Genomic DNA, 12,010 nt, shown 5'->3' with positions numbered 1-12,010 from the left:
TTTCGAAATCCAGAGACCCAGAGATCCAAAGATCAAGGTCGATAGCTGATAGCCACATTTTAAAACAAAATGACACGAAACCATTTCCATAATTGTAAATAAATATTGAAGGAACAGCCCCAATCACAGCATAAACAATAAACTCGAATGCATAAGCAATACCCTACAATTTGTAAATACCCTTGATAAAGCATTGACTAGACACTTCTTCGCTCCACGAGTACACCTACATACACATTTGTAGTAGTTTCTAGTAATTCCCCATCAATCAAAAACTAACGTAAAAGTATTTTAAATGTGCTCAATATGGCCAGGGGGTAATTTGGGGAATTTGTAGTGCATAATTACGAAACAATTTTAAGCACATATTCAGTTTTAGCTGGAAATCAACACACACAATATGCCACTTCTTCTCTCTATCAGAATAAGATCTGAAAAGTATTAGAAACTCCTCTATAAAATGCTACTTGCATACTATTAAAACACTTAATCATCGCATATTTCCATTTAGGTGCTACACATAACACAAGCATAACATTCTAGGCACCCTTAGCATTAAAACATTCGAGCATAAACTTAATCACACACCCAATTCTCATTTTAAAGTTATCCATTAAAGCACACCCATACTCTCGTGCGAGTACGCACGCTATAAGACATATAAGGCACACTATAAGGAAAGCTAAAGGAACATATTTATAAAACGCAAATGAAAAGTTTACAATAAAAATTTGATGCTTTAGACACACAATTCTGGAGTTTTTTATTCAACACAAAAACAAGTGATATAATTCGAACTGTCCAAACGGCGGCATTTCAATTTCCGATATCTGCCGCCAACTATTGATAGTATCGCAGAGTTTGATACTATCGCAGTTTCCAACAAGTTGGCAGTTCGCCAACAGCTGAAAACCTTAAACACACAATTCAAATGGGATTGAAAGATTACCAGTCCTGAATATTTCCAAACGTAATAGTACTGTATCTGCAAGTAAGCACTGTACGCCTACTGGATCCTCCGACTTGGCCCCAACCGATCCAACGCTGGATTTGAATGATCTGGGACGACTGGTTCTGGCGTGCGAACACATTAAAATTCGTTTGACTGGTTTGCTTTTTAGTAACGATTAATGTAATCTCTTCAGGGTGTGCTCTAAGGCGACTTTACAATATATGTATGTATATTGGGAATTATGCAGAGTGGAATTGTCGAGGCTTGCAGTTTGTGCCTTGCCTCAACGTGGGAATCGGTAATTGGGAATATCATTTAGGCGACTAAATGACCAGCTTAAAATACGAGTAGTCTTAATACTAACAAAATGTAAATTTAATACCTTTAGAAGATAATGTGCAAAACAATGCATCCGTTCCAAGAGTGTTCTAGACTCTGGATAATATAATTCTTATTTTATATGAGAAGTGGTACCTGCTACCAGGGGTGTGATGGAGAAACATGAGATGTTGTACTACTAGACATAGAACAAGTTTCTGGTAAATTAAAATAAATAACGACTCTACTAAAGGATACAAGATAATGATGAGCAAACGGTGATAAGGCATGGAATGCAAACGGTTCGAGAATATCATCGAATCCAATCCCAAAAGTTGAGAAGATCTGCTGAGCATTCGGGAACCGATCCACATTCCTTGTGTAAATATGCGGGACAATTATTTATGGTCGATGGCCAAAACGTAAGCTCCTTAAATTTAAATGAACTCCTCCGTGCAGACCTCTTCCTCATTATCGACATAGTCGCCGCACACCTCCTCCTGGCAGCCCACGTCCATGTCGGCAAACTCCTCGTAATACATGTCCGAGTCCATTACGGTCTCCTGCTCGGAAGCAGAAACACTGGGCTCGCAATCATCGGCCTCTGGCAGCGACTCCTCCTCCTCCTCTTCAAGATCTTCCTCCTCTTCGGGATCCTCCTCGTCCTCGCCAGTGGAGTCCATGGCTGGCAGTTGCTGCTGCTGCTGGCTCATCTGCTGCAGCATCGACTGAACGCGCTGCATGTAGGCCTGCTGCTGTATCAGGCTGCACTTGCCATCCAATGGAGCTGGTGTGGGCATCGCAGTGTGCTTAATGTTGTCCAAGAGAGCTGCATGCTGGCTGGTCACGTGCAGGGCCAGGGCGGTGGCGTCGGCGTGCAATGACCCGCAGACAATACACACTAGAGTCTCGTGCCGCTGCATGGGCACCGGTGTAGGTGTCACTCCTGGGACACTGTCTGCTCGATTGTGGCTCTGGATGTGCTTATTCAGATATGCCTGCTGGCTGTAGGACTTGCCGCAGATGTGGCAGGGAAAGGGCTTCTCGCCAGCATGGATCTTCATGTGAACGCTGAGGCTGGAGGCCTGCGTGAAGCATTTTTCGCACAGCTTGCACTGAAAGGGCTTCTCCCCGGTGTGTATGCGCATGTGTATGTTGAGGCTGCCCGACTGCGTGAAGGAGCGATCGCAGAGGGAGCAGGTGAACGGTTTCTCGCCCATATGATTTTTCATATGCTGAACCAGCTCGGAGCTGACGCGAAAGGCCTCGCGGCAAATGGCGCACTGGTAAACCAGCTCCTGGGTGTGCATTCTCATGTGCTCGTCCAGTAGTGCCTCCGCCTTGAACTCCCTCTCGCACTCCGGACATGCAAAGGTCTCCGTTGGTGCTGTGTGCGTCTTCTGATGCAGCAGGAGCGAGGTGTAGTTCACGAATCCCTTGTCGCACTGCACGCACTGATGCGGCTTGCGCACGGCATGGGATCGCATGTGGACCATTAGACTGCTGGACTGGGTGAACGCCTTCGGACAGATCTCGCACTTGTACGGCTTTTCGCCGCTGTGGATCCTGATGTGTGTGTTGAGACTGCCGATGTGGGTGAAGGTTTTTTGGCAAATTGAGCATTGGAAGGGCTTGTTGGTGATGTGCGATCGCACATGCTTGGAGAGGTCGCCAGCATTGGGGAAGCTGGCCTCGCAGTGGGAGCACTGAAAGCATTTCTGCGCCGCTGGATTCGCGGCCAATGCAGAGTCCAGCATGGGATTGTTCGCCTTGCTGCGACGACCGCGCCGACGCTTGATAGGAGCAGGCTCCAGGGAGATGCTCATCGGGGGCAGCGGCGGTGGAGGCGGATGAGGCTGGCTCACGGGCGTACTGAGTGGGGTGATGCTCATGGATGGTTGCAGTAGAATAATCGAAGTGGACTCCCGAGAATCTGCCATTTGCAGATGGAATTCGTTTGGATGCGGTCCGGCAAGCAGACACCTCATGGGGTGCGCAGACTCCAACTCGCCGAAGGAGACTCCAACTCCTTTGCTTAAGGAGTCCATGGGCTCTTGACTCTGACTCTGACTCTGCTGGGTAGTGGAGTTGCTGGTGGAACTGGGCATGGAGCTGGTCGAGCTGGACGAGTTGCTGGAGCTGGAACTGGAGCTGCTGTCGTCATCATCATCATCGGAGCTGTCATCATCATCGCTGTCGTCCTCGTCGGATGAGTCGCTGTCGTCACTGGCAGGCTGTGACTGCTGCTCCTGTTCCTCCAGCTCGCAGACTGGCTCGAATATCCAACTGTAGTCCTCGCCCTCCTCCACCTGCTGCTCCTGGGACTCCCCTGGCTTCTGCTCTTGTGCTGGCTCGTTCGGATGGCGGCTATTCATGTGCTGGTACAGGGCCAGGGGATGTACAAAGTACTCCGAGCAGCACATACAGTGAAACGTTAGGTCGGGGGCCTCCGGCTTCGGTGGCACCGGAGCCGGCTTCAGCACTGGCTGGCACAGGATCGGCGTGATGGTCAATGGCAGGTGGTGGTAATTATGCTTCAGTTGCACGGCCATCTTGACGTGTCGTGTGTATGTAAAGGCTGCAACAGAACAACAACAGCAATGGCAATAGCGGTAGCAACAGCAACAACAACAAAAAACAACAAAAATAAGAAGCGTCAGATGAAAAATCAATGCTCTCGTACCTTAGGTGAGTTTAATGTTTATTTTCCAGTTTCAACGATTAGCAAACAATTACACACATATGCATGTACGTGCATACATACATTTGTATATTATATCACTATGGTACTATTCAGGTTTCGTGCTTGCGTGTTTGGTTTTAGTATAACTAACATGTTTCAACTTTTCAGCTTTTGCGCGTTCAGCAAAGGTGAACTGTTTGTTCTTGTAATTTGAATTCTAGAGCTTCAGCATATTCATTCGCGTTTATCGGCCAATTCTCGTCTTGGTGTACACAAACAGACGCTGCCAAGGGGCAGCGCTCAGCGCATAAAACAAAGGAAGAGCATTAAAGTCGCAAGCGTCCTCTTAATGGTTACAACAAATAAAAGAAAAATGTTTTATGTTGGGTAGGTGAGCGACGCTCAGACGGCGTCTGCATGACAGCATACGACATACGATCATTCAAGCCAGACGTGTACACTCCTCTAAACACCTGCCTAAACCGTTCAATACATACTTGCGATTGCCAGCAATTAATTAACTGAAAAATAGTGTGTATTGTGCTGTTAAATCTGAAATTAAATTTATTTCTTTAGTTTATCTGATATAAATATATATATATTACTAAAAATTAAGCATCCAAAATCAAATTAAAATTTTAGTACTTCAGCTGTCGACTCCTCTCTGACAAATGTGCATTAAGTTACAGTTTACCACAAAAAGCTTAAGTTTAATTCAGGATTTTCAATTTTTATTAAATGTTTTCAGTAGCATTTTAAATAACATCCAGTGATAACATACCACCCATTTATCGATACCTATCGTTAGAATTTCGAGACAATATAAGCTAGATACCAGAAGTGGCTAAGGCAGAAAATAAATGAGCTAAAAATAAGACAGACTGAACACAAGTAAAAAAAAATACATTTCGTGGTGTAGTTTTTTTTTATTGAAATGAACACATCCTATCCTCTCCGTCTTTTTGGCACTGCCTTTTGAAATTACATGCATATATTGTATAGTAGTAGTTTTGGCTACAAACTTTTTAGGTACTCAATGCTCAAAATGTGAGATCTAGCTTGAAATATGCCAAACTGGCAGTACTGATTTGGAGCCGGCATTTTATCGTCGTGTATTTTTGTGTTGATTTGATTTAACAAACAGCAAATAAGTTTGCAACCGACCATGGCCGACAGCCTATTCCGAATGAGTAGCAGTGGATTGCTGCGAACGAGTGCGAATAGCTCTAATTTACAGAAGACTCTATCCCGCTCGATGCGTCCCGAAAACAATGTGACGACATTGAGTGAAACGCTAATGGACACGGATGATTCGAACCGGGGCAGGAGCCGGATGGATGTCCTGTTCACCCAATTCTTTAATATCCTGCAAGCGCACACCAGCGAGTCGGAGACCTTCGATGTTTTGCTGAGCTTGTCCCTAGCGTGCAAGGCGGTCGTGGAGCAACTGCAGCTGGAAATTGAAGAGGGAATGGGCGGAGAGCAGGGCGCCGCGCACAGAACGGCCAGCATTAATTGGCTAAAGCAGGAGATCAACACTTGGCGCTTGCTCCATGGCATCTACTATGATCGAATATTGGTACAGACGGATACCCAAGCAGACGATGAAATGCAGGAAGGAGGCACTCTTGGAGGCAGTGAGAAAATGGTAATCACTCAGCTGTATGCCATCAATTCCACCCTGAGGGAGTACCAGCTGGTTGTCGACTGGCTGGAGGCCAGCTACGACGGGAAGGATGCAGAGAATTTGCTTCACTACCACGACCGGATGATGGCCTGGGAGAACACGCTCTTCCAGTTAGAGAATTTACAGGGAGTTGCGTTCGGGAAAAAGCATGAAATTGTCACGAGCTTGGATCCCGATGCTCCTGTGAGAGAGAATCGTCCTCTGCACGCTCTAGACGAGGAAGACAATATGAGGTTGGGCCGCGCGATTTTCGGGGCTATCAGGAGAGGAAGTATCGATGATGCCCTTAAGTTGTGCAAGCACTACGGCCAGACGTGGAAAGCTGCCATACTGGAGGGATGGAGGCTCCACGAGGATCCAAACTTTGAGCTCGGCGGATCCCTGGTCAACGAGAAACTGCCCATTGAGGGAAACCCTCGTCGCGATGTGTGGAAAAGGTGCGCCTGGCGTGTGGCCGATTCGAACCGCTACGACGTGTTCACACGCGCCACAGCCGGCGTCTTTTCGGGACACTTGACTTCTTTAAAAGCACTGCCACACAGCAATTGGCATGATCTGCTCTGGGCCCACATCAAGGTTCAAATCGACATTCGTGTGGAATCGGAGATTCGAGAATACTGCACGAAGCGTTATCAGGACATGCCCGAGGACTATTGGAACGGAAAAATGACATTGGAGCAAATTTTCGACGAACTGAATGTAGCCAAAGATGTGTCTGTGAAGGACTTTGCCAAGGGCCACTTGGGCATCATACAGAGACATCTCATCCTGGACACGTGTGGCGAGTTGATCCAGCAAATGGTGCGCTGGTTAGAGACGGACATCAGCAAGCTGTCTTCTCACCAGCTCCGCTTTATGGCCCACATTGTTCTGTTCCTGCGGCAGATTGGACGTGTCGAAAACGAAAAGATGGCTGAAAAAATCATCGCTTCCTATGTAGAGGCGTTGCTCGCTCGTGGAGATGCCCAGCTTATTGCCTACTATTGTGCGCCCTTGTCCAACCGGCTCCAAGTAAAACTCTACTCTCAATTCCTTGAAAAAGTTGAGCAGAAACGTGCGCGAGAGCTGGCCATCGACTCTGCATTGCAAGCGGGACTGGACGTGGAGCAGATCACCCGCTTTACTGTGGAAAATATACGACACGCTCAGTATCCACTGGGAGATCTCGGGGAACCGCATGCAGGAGAAATATCTGCTTCGGACCAGTTCAAGATCGCTGCTCTGGAGTGGCTCATCTTTCTGCCGGAACAGCGGAGCGAACTTCTCTGGCAAGCATGTGCCATGATGCGTATTTATCTGGCTTCTAACAAGATCGAGTGCATGCGCCAAACATTCCTGATGGTGCCCGGCGACGTGGTCACCCGTCTAATAGGTACTGTAGGCTCCTTGGATAATCTGCCCCCTCGCGAGGAGTGCAGCTTGAAGGAATATCTTTGCTACAAGGTCTACCTCACTGGCGTCGACAGCTTCGTTGAGTGGAATTGCCTTTACAAGAATCCTCCGCAGAAGCCGGTGGTCATTGGGGCTACCAGCCAGGACAACTTCACGGAGCGGCTGGTGTGCGAGCTAAAGCAGCAGACCTATCGCAGTGAGCTGGAAAGATGGGAGCAGAAGGTCAAGGAGGAGGCAAAGCGTAAGCATAACAATCAATTTAAAGTCCATTCAATCATCGTGTGATTCTATTCCCAATTCGCCAGAGACAACGGAAGCTTTATACAACATTTTGACGTTCCCGGAAAAAGGCTGGCTAGTCGACCCCTTCATCTCTAAGGAGCCGGCAAATGCTGCGCAGCTCAATTGGGAGAATCGACAGCTGCAGATGGAAAAGCTGCGCTCCATCTGTCTGCCCGAGATCGCACTCCTCCTTCATGAAGTTATGTCTAAGTCCGGAGACCTTGTTGGCTGTGTGCGCCTGGCAGATGAATTAGCCAGCGAACATCGTCAGCTTTACAAAGTCTACACCAAGCACCAGATGGCCGAGCTGCTCTCCAAGATTGCCGACACTTCCCTGGAGCTGCTCAACTCGAAACTGGATCCCTGGGGCTACCCCATTACCGTCTAGAAGTTCGAATTCGATTTGTTTGCGATATATATCTAATTTTAAACGTTTATTTATAGATTTTTATTGGCTTAAGAATGTAGTGGGAAGGGGATAGGGAGAGGCAAGGTCACGTGCTACGTATGTCTAGGAGTTTCCTTCGGTGACCGGGGCATTGTCCTCACATCCATTGCTGTGTTTCAGCAAGTAGGAGGCCAGGAATTGAATAGGGTCTGTGGGACGTTCCCGCGCGAGAGCCTGTAGTCCGTGGAGTAGCACGGGAGCCACCGTCTGGTCCAAATACTGGCGTGTGGGTAGCGAGCTGGGGCTCGGCTTCTTGATGGGTGGTTGCTGGGCTGAAGCTGTTGCCTGGGCTGGTGGCGCTCCGGTTCCCGCCGCGGGGACCGAGTTGCCTTGCGAATTGCTAGTGCAGTTTTGCTCCTTGGCTGCCTCTGCAGTCACTGCGGTAGCGTTCGGCGTCGAGGCTGGGGATATGGGTGCCTCCGATTTGGCCTCCATAGCTATATCGATCCTTTGGTTTAATTAAAATTATTTAGCTGGCGTCGCCTGACAGAATTCGCCGTGGTCAAAATATACATCCAAGATATGGTCATACTTAGTGTAAGTCACTTTAAGGTATCGATAGATGTATCGAGTTGTATAGACAATAATTGGCCAAGAAGTAAAATTTCCTGCGCCGGTTTTCGAGAAAACTAATAAGCAGCATGGATTTAACATATATTCCCATACGCAAAATTTACCAATTACCAATAAAACTAGACTAAGTTCCAAAAAATCGGTCACTAACCGTCTATCATGCTATCTTCCCTTGGCAGCAAATTTAGCAAAGTCTAATGTCATACATCAATTCCTGCTAGAGTTTCCATGTTTTTTATTTAAATGTTTGGACCAAGGGCTCTTTAAAATATTGAAGCAAACACTTTAGTGCATAATGCAGTCAAATAATATTCATTCCATTTCCTAATCCATTTCTACATATTGGAGAAAAATACCGATTGCATAAAATATTATACAAAAATGTATACATATCGATATATGAATATAGCAACCCTAGTTCCTGTTGAAAAACCGAAAAAGTTGATTAATTAAAATAAATTATTAATCAAATAATGACGGAGCTGCTCATTGATCCGGACATTCGCGTGTGGGTTTTCTTGCCCATAGTGCTGATCACCTTTTTGGTTGGCATAGTGCGCCACTATGTGTCTATTCTGATATCAACCCAAAAGAAGGCCGAAATAACCCAGATCCAGGACAGGTGAGTCGCGAGCAAAGTGCATCGTAAGACAATTGATTATAAGTGATTTCGGTTCGTTCGCAGTCAAGCCATGATTCGCGCTCGCCTCCTGCGGGAAAATGGCAAATACTTGAGCGCCCAGTCATTCTCCATGAGGAAAAACTACTTTAACAGCGAGGAAACGGGCTACTTCAAGACCCAGAAGCGGGCGCCTGTGGCCCAGAACTCATCTGCCATGCTGACTGACATGGTAAAAGGGAACTTCATCAACGTATTGCCGATGGTCGTCATCGGAGGATGGATTAATTGGATGTTCTCTGGTTTCGTGACCACCAAGGTGCCGTTTCCGCTGACCTTGCGCTTCAAGCCCATGTTACAACGTGGAGTTGAGCTAGCTTCCCTGGACGCTGCCTGGGTCTCATCCGCCTCCTGGTATTTCCTCAACGTATTCGGCCTGCGCTCCATCTACACGTTAGTCCTGGGCGAGAACAACCACGCGGACCAGACTCAGGCACAGGCAGATGCAATGACTGGCGCCGCCATGACCATGCCGCAGGACCCTAAGGCAGCCTTCAAAGCGGAATGGGAGGCGCTGGAGATCACAGAGTACCACAATGCCCTGAAAAACATAGACGCCGACATGCTAAACATCGTTGCAGCCTCCGACCAAAGTGAATAAGAAAGTTTTCGCAATTTAGATGTCCTAGCAAATTTCCAATATAACAAAGAAGATTTTGTTTAATTGTAGAGTAGACTTTGGTAACAATAAACCATGTTATCTATGTACTACTGGGAATTTTATGGTCGTGCCCTGCCCCCTGCCCTTGTGTTTAACTAAATTAACAATGAACATATAAACATAGATATAATTCTAGTAGTAGGCCTCCTCAGTGGCCTCGGTCTGTGTAGGGGGCTCCTCGGCTGCGGGCTCCGGAGCAGCTGAGACCACGCCCACGGAGACGGTAGGCGACGGTGCCTTCTTCAACTCCGGAGCAGCCTCCGGCTCCGATTCCTGAACCGGCGCCTCTGGCTGAGGTGCCTTAACCGGTCCTTCACCACGCGCCGTATTCAGAGGCGATGGAGGACGAGCAGTAGGAGGCACCTTAAACTGCTTCTCCGGCTTCTTCAAATCCTTGGGCTTGCCCATCAAGCGGTAATCATTGGGAAGCTCTGCTTCCGTGTAGAGCTTGTCAGCAAAGTAGACGCGGCGAATGCGCACATTGGCATGTATCTGCAGCGATACGGTCTCCAGATAGTTCGAGCCGTAGGCGCGCCGTGTGAAATCAGCGAGATTGAACTGAATCTGGTTCCAGCCAGGCGACATGCCCATTGGCATGGCAGTGCAGAACGGCTTGACAGAAGTCTTGCTCTGGAAATTCGATACGCGAAAGCGGCGCATGAAACGCTGATCATCTTGAATCTGCACGAGAATGCCAGAGTAAGTGGTGGACGTATAATATTTAATCAGGAAAACGAACCTTAACTTCGAAGCAAAAATATTTATGCATGTTCTTTATCAGAAGCACCAAAAACGGCAGCTTGATGCCGAGCTGCTCCTTGCACTCACTGGGGCAGTGGATGAATGCGGTCGACACATTGGAACCAATTATCTCCAGCACCAGAGACTTGATATCATCATCGTATATCCGCTTAATGTAACCATTTTTGGTCTAGCCGGAGACGCAGGTTGTTAGGGCTATACTGGGATAGTCAAGTAGGTCATACTCACATAAGAAGACCACTGCTGCAGAGGTGAGCTGCCCACGCTGTAGAGGATTGTTAGAAACCCTTTCTGATAAGCAGAACGATACATTGTCGGAGTTTCGTTTCGTGTTTAGTTTTATTCTATCAAATGGTTTTGGAGTTGTCTGCAAATATGATTTTTAACGCACAGCAATCTTGGGAATATTTTATTAAACTAATTGTAGAATGGATTGTAGGTGACCCAGTGGGCACGCTCCTGCTCCTTCTCCGTTTTGTGGGAGGTAAAGAGGGATTTGTAGACATCGCTGGCCTTTGGGTCCTTGGCCACGCTGAAGTCGTTTTTCAATCGCTTGAGTTCGGGGTCCTGCATGGCGTTCGCAGTCCCCAAGCGCTTGGGATTGGCGACTACCTTGACTTTTGAGCTGGTTGAGGTTGAGGGCTTCTCAGTCACAACCGTGGACGCACAAGACTCGTCGGTCTCTGTTTTAATCTCCACCTTCTTGGCCTCCTTTTTGTCTTTTTTCGACGACTTCCTTTTGGCTGCTCGCATTTCCATTTTGACCTTCATCAGCTCCAAGTCCTCTTCATTACCGTTCAGAACGACTATGTCCTCGACACTGTAGGGGGTCTGGCACAAGGGGCAAGTGCTGGACGAGTTTCCTTTAATCTGTTTCAGGGCTCTCTCGGACACCACACATCCACAGCTCCAAAGTGCAACGAATCGAAACTTTCCTGACATCTCAAGCCCAATCAGCTTGCATATATATGGGGCATGACGAGTGTCTAGCAGTCCCTCGGTCTTGTCCTCTTCTGTGAAGGCGGGATTGGGGGTCAATTGTAGAGTTTTAATGTCCTTTAGGCTCTTCACATGCTCGGACATCTCGGGCATTTTCTCCTTTTCCAGCAGCCTCTCGATGAGGCTCTGCTTTGAGTACAATCTGCCCATTCCGCACATGGCTATGGGCTCCTGCAGGCGCTGCTGCGTCAGAGTGCAGTGCAGCCAGCGAAACTCCCGCTCCGCGTCTTTGTCTTTCTGCACAATACACAATTCAATTTTAGTTTTGAGTTCCATGGCGCTGATGATATTCGATGATATTTACCTGTTCTGGCTTTTGTTTGACGCGGACCAGCTCATCGCGTTTGGGAATAGTTCCGCCATCGCATCCCATGATTGCTTTTGCTATGCTATGCTACCGTGCTTATTATGTTACCCTTAAGCAGCGTGGCACGATGTTGAAAATTGCCAATGATAGCTTCCTTGCCCGCAGTATTATTTTTTTAGAAAAAAATCTAATTGTTCGTTGTGTTTTCTCTTGTTTTTAGTGTGACCGCGGATTTGTCGACAAAATTTACCGCCCGACCCTCAGAAA

General features: G+C 47.5%; 6 protein-coding genes across 6 annotated transcripts; 2 read left to right on the top strand and 4 right to left on the bottom strand.

The window, feature by feature from the left end:
• Positions 1–1,109: 1,109 nt before the first annotated feature.
• LOC6596576 (zinc finger protein 34) lies at positions 1,110–4,303 on the bottom strand. Its single transcript, XM_026987453.1, has 2 exons — positions 3,954–4,303; positions 1,110–3,848 (listed from the first exon to the last, which is right to left on the bottom strand). Exon 2 carries the CDS (start codon positions 3,820–3,822, stop codon positions 1,708–1,710), a length of 2,115 nt encoding a protein of 704 aa, XP_026843254.1. The 5' UTR covers positions 3,823–3,848; positions 3,954–4,303; the 3' UTR covers positions 1,110–1,707.
• Positions 4,304–5,066: 763 nt separating this feature from the next.
• On the top strand, positions 5,067–7,751 carry LOC6596575 (nuclear pore complex protein Nup107). Its single transcript, XM_002021626.2, has 2 exons — positions 5,067–7,273; positions 7,338–7,751. The coding sequence occupies exons 1-2, from the start codon at positions 5,119–5,121 to the stop codon at positions 7,700–7,702; spliced, it is 2,520 nt and encodes an 839-aa protein (XP_002021662.1). The 5' UTR covers positions 5,067–5,118; the 3' UTR covers positions 7,703–7,751.
• LOC6596574 (protein dpy-30 homolog) lies at positions 7,736–8,251 on the bottom strand. The gene has a single exon (XM_002021625.2). The coding sequence runs from the start codon at positions 8,195–8,197 to the stop codon at positions 7,826–7,828; it is 372 nt and encodes a 123-aa protein (XP_002021661.1). The 5' UTR covers positions 8,198–8,251; the 3' UTR covers positions 7,736–7,825.
• A 526-nt stretch (positions 8,252–8,777) lies between these two features.
• On the top strand, positions 8,778–9,706 carry LOC6596652 (ER membrane protein complex subunit 3). Its single transcript, XM_002021624.2, has 2 exons — positions 8,778–8,957; positions 9,021–9,706. Exons 1-2 carry the CDS (start codon positions 8,809–8,811, stop codon positions 9,613–9,615), a joined length of 744 nt encoding a protein of 247 aa, XP_002021660.1. The 5' UTR covers positions 8,778–8,808; the 3' UTR covers positions 9,616–9,706.
• Positions 9,707–9,765: 59 nt separating this feature from the next.
• On the bottom strand, positions 9,766–10,767 carry LOC6596651 (cilia- and flagella-associated protein 20). The gene is made up of 3 exons (XM_002021623.2): positions 10,666–10,767; positions 10,415–10,606; positions 9,766–10,356 (listed from the first exon to the last, which is right to left on the bottom strand). The coding sequence occupies exons 1-3, from the start codon at positions 10,747–10,749 to the stop codon at positions 9,808–9,810; spliced, it is 825 nt and encodes a 274-aa protein (XP_002021659.1). The 5' UTR covers positions 10,750–10,767; the 3' UTR covers positions 9,766–9,807.
• On the bottom strand, positions 10,758–11,925 carry LOC6596650 (protein RTF2 homolog). Its single transcript, XM_002021622.2, has 2 exons — positions 11,741–11,925; positions 10,758–11,673 (listed from the first exon to the last, which is right to left on the bottom strand). The coding sequence occupies exons 1-2, from the start codon at positions 11,807–11,809 to the stop codon at positions 10,855–10,857; spliced, it is 888 nt and encodes a 295-aa protein (XP_002021658.1). The 5' UTR covers positions 11,810–11,925; the 3' UTR covers positions 10,758–10,854.
• Between the last annotated feature and the right edge of the window lie 85 nt (positions 11,926–12,010).

Source organism: Drosophila persimilis, unplaced genomic scaffold (genome assembly GCF_003286085.1).
Source record: "Drosophila persimilis strain 14011-0111.01,24,50 unplaced genomic scaffold, DperRS2 tig00000124-arrow-pilon, whole genome shotgun sequence".
In the NCBI taxonomy this organism is placed as follows: domain Eukaryota; kingdom Metazoa; phylum Arthropoda; class Insecta; order Diptera; family Drosophilidae; genus Drosophila; species Drosophila persimilis.
Note: the sequence above shows the minus strand (reverse complement) of the source record. Positions and strands in the feature narration are given on the sequence as shown.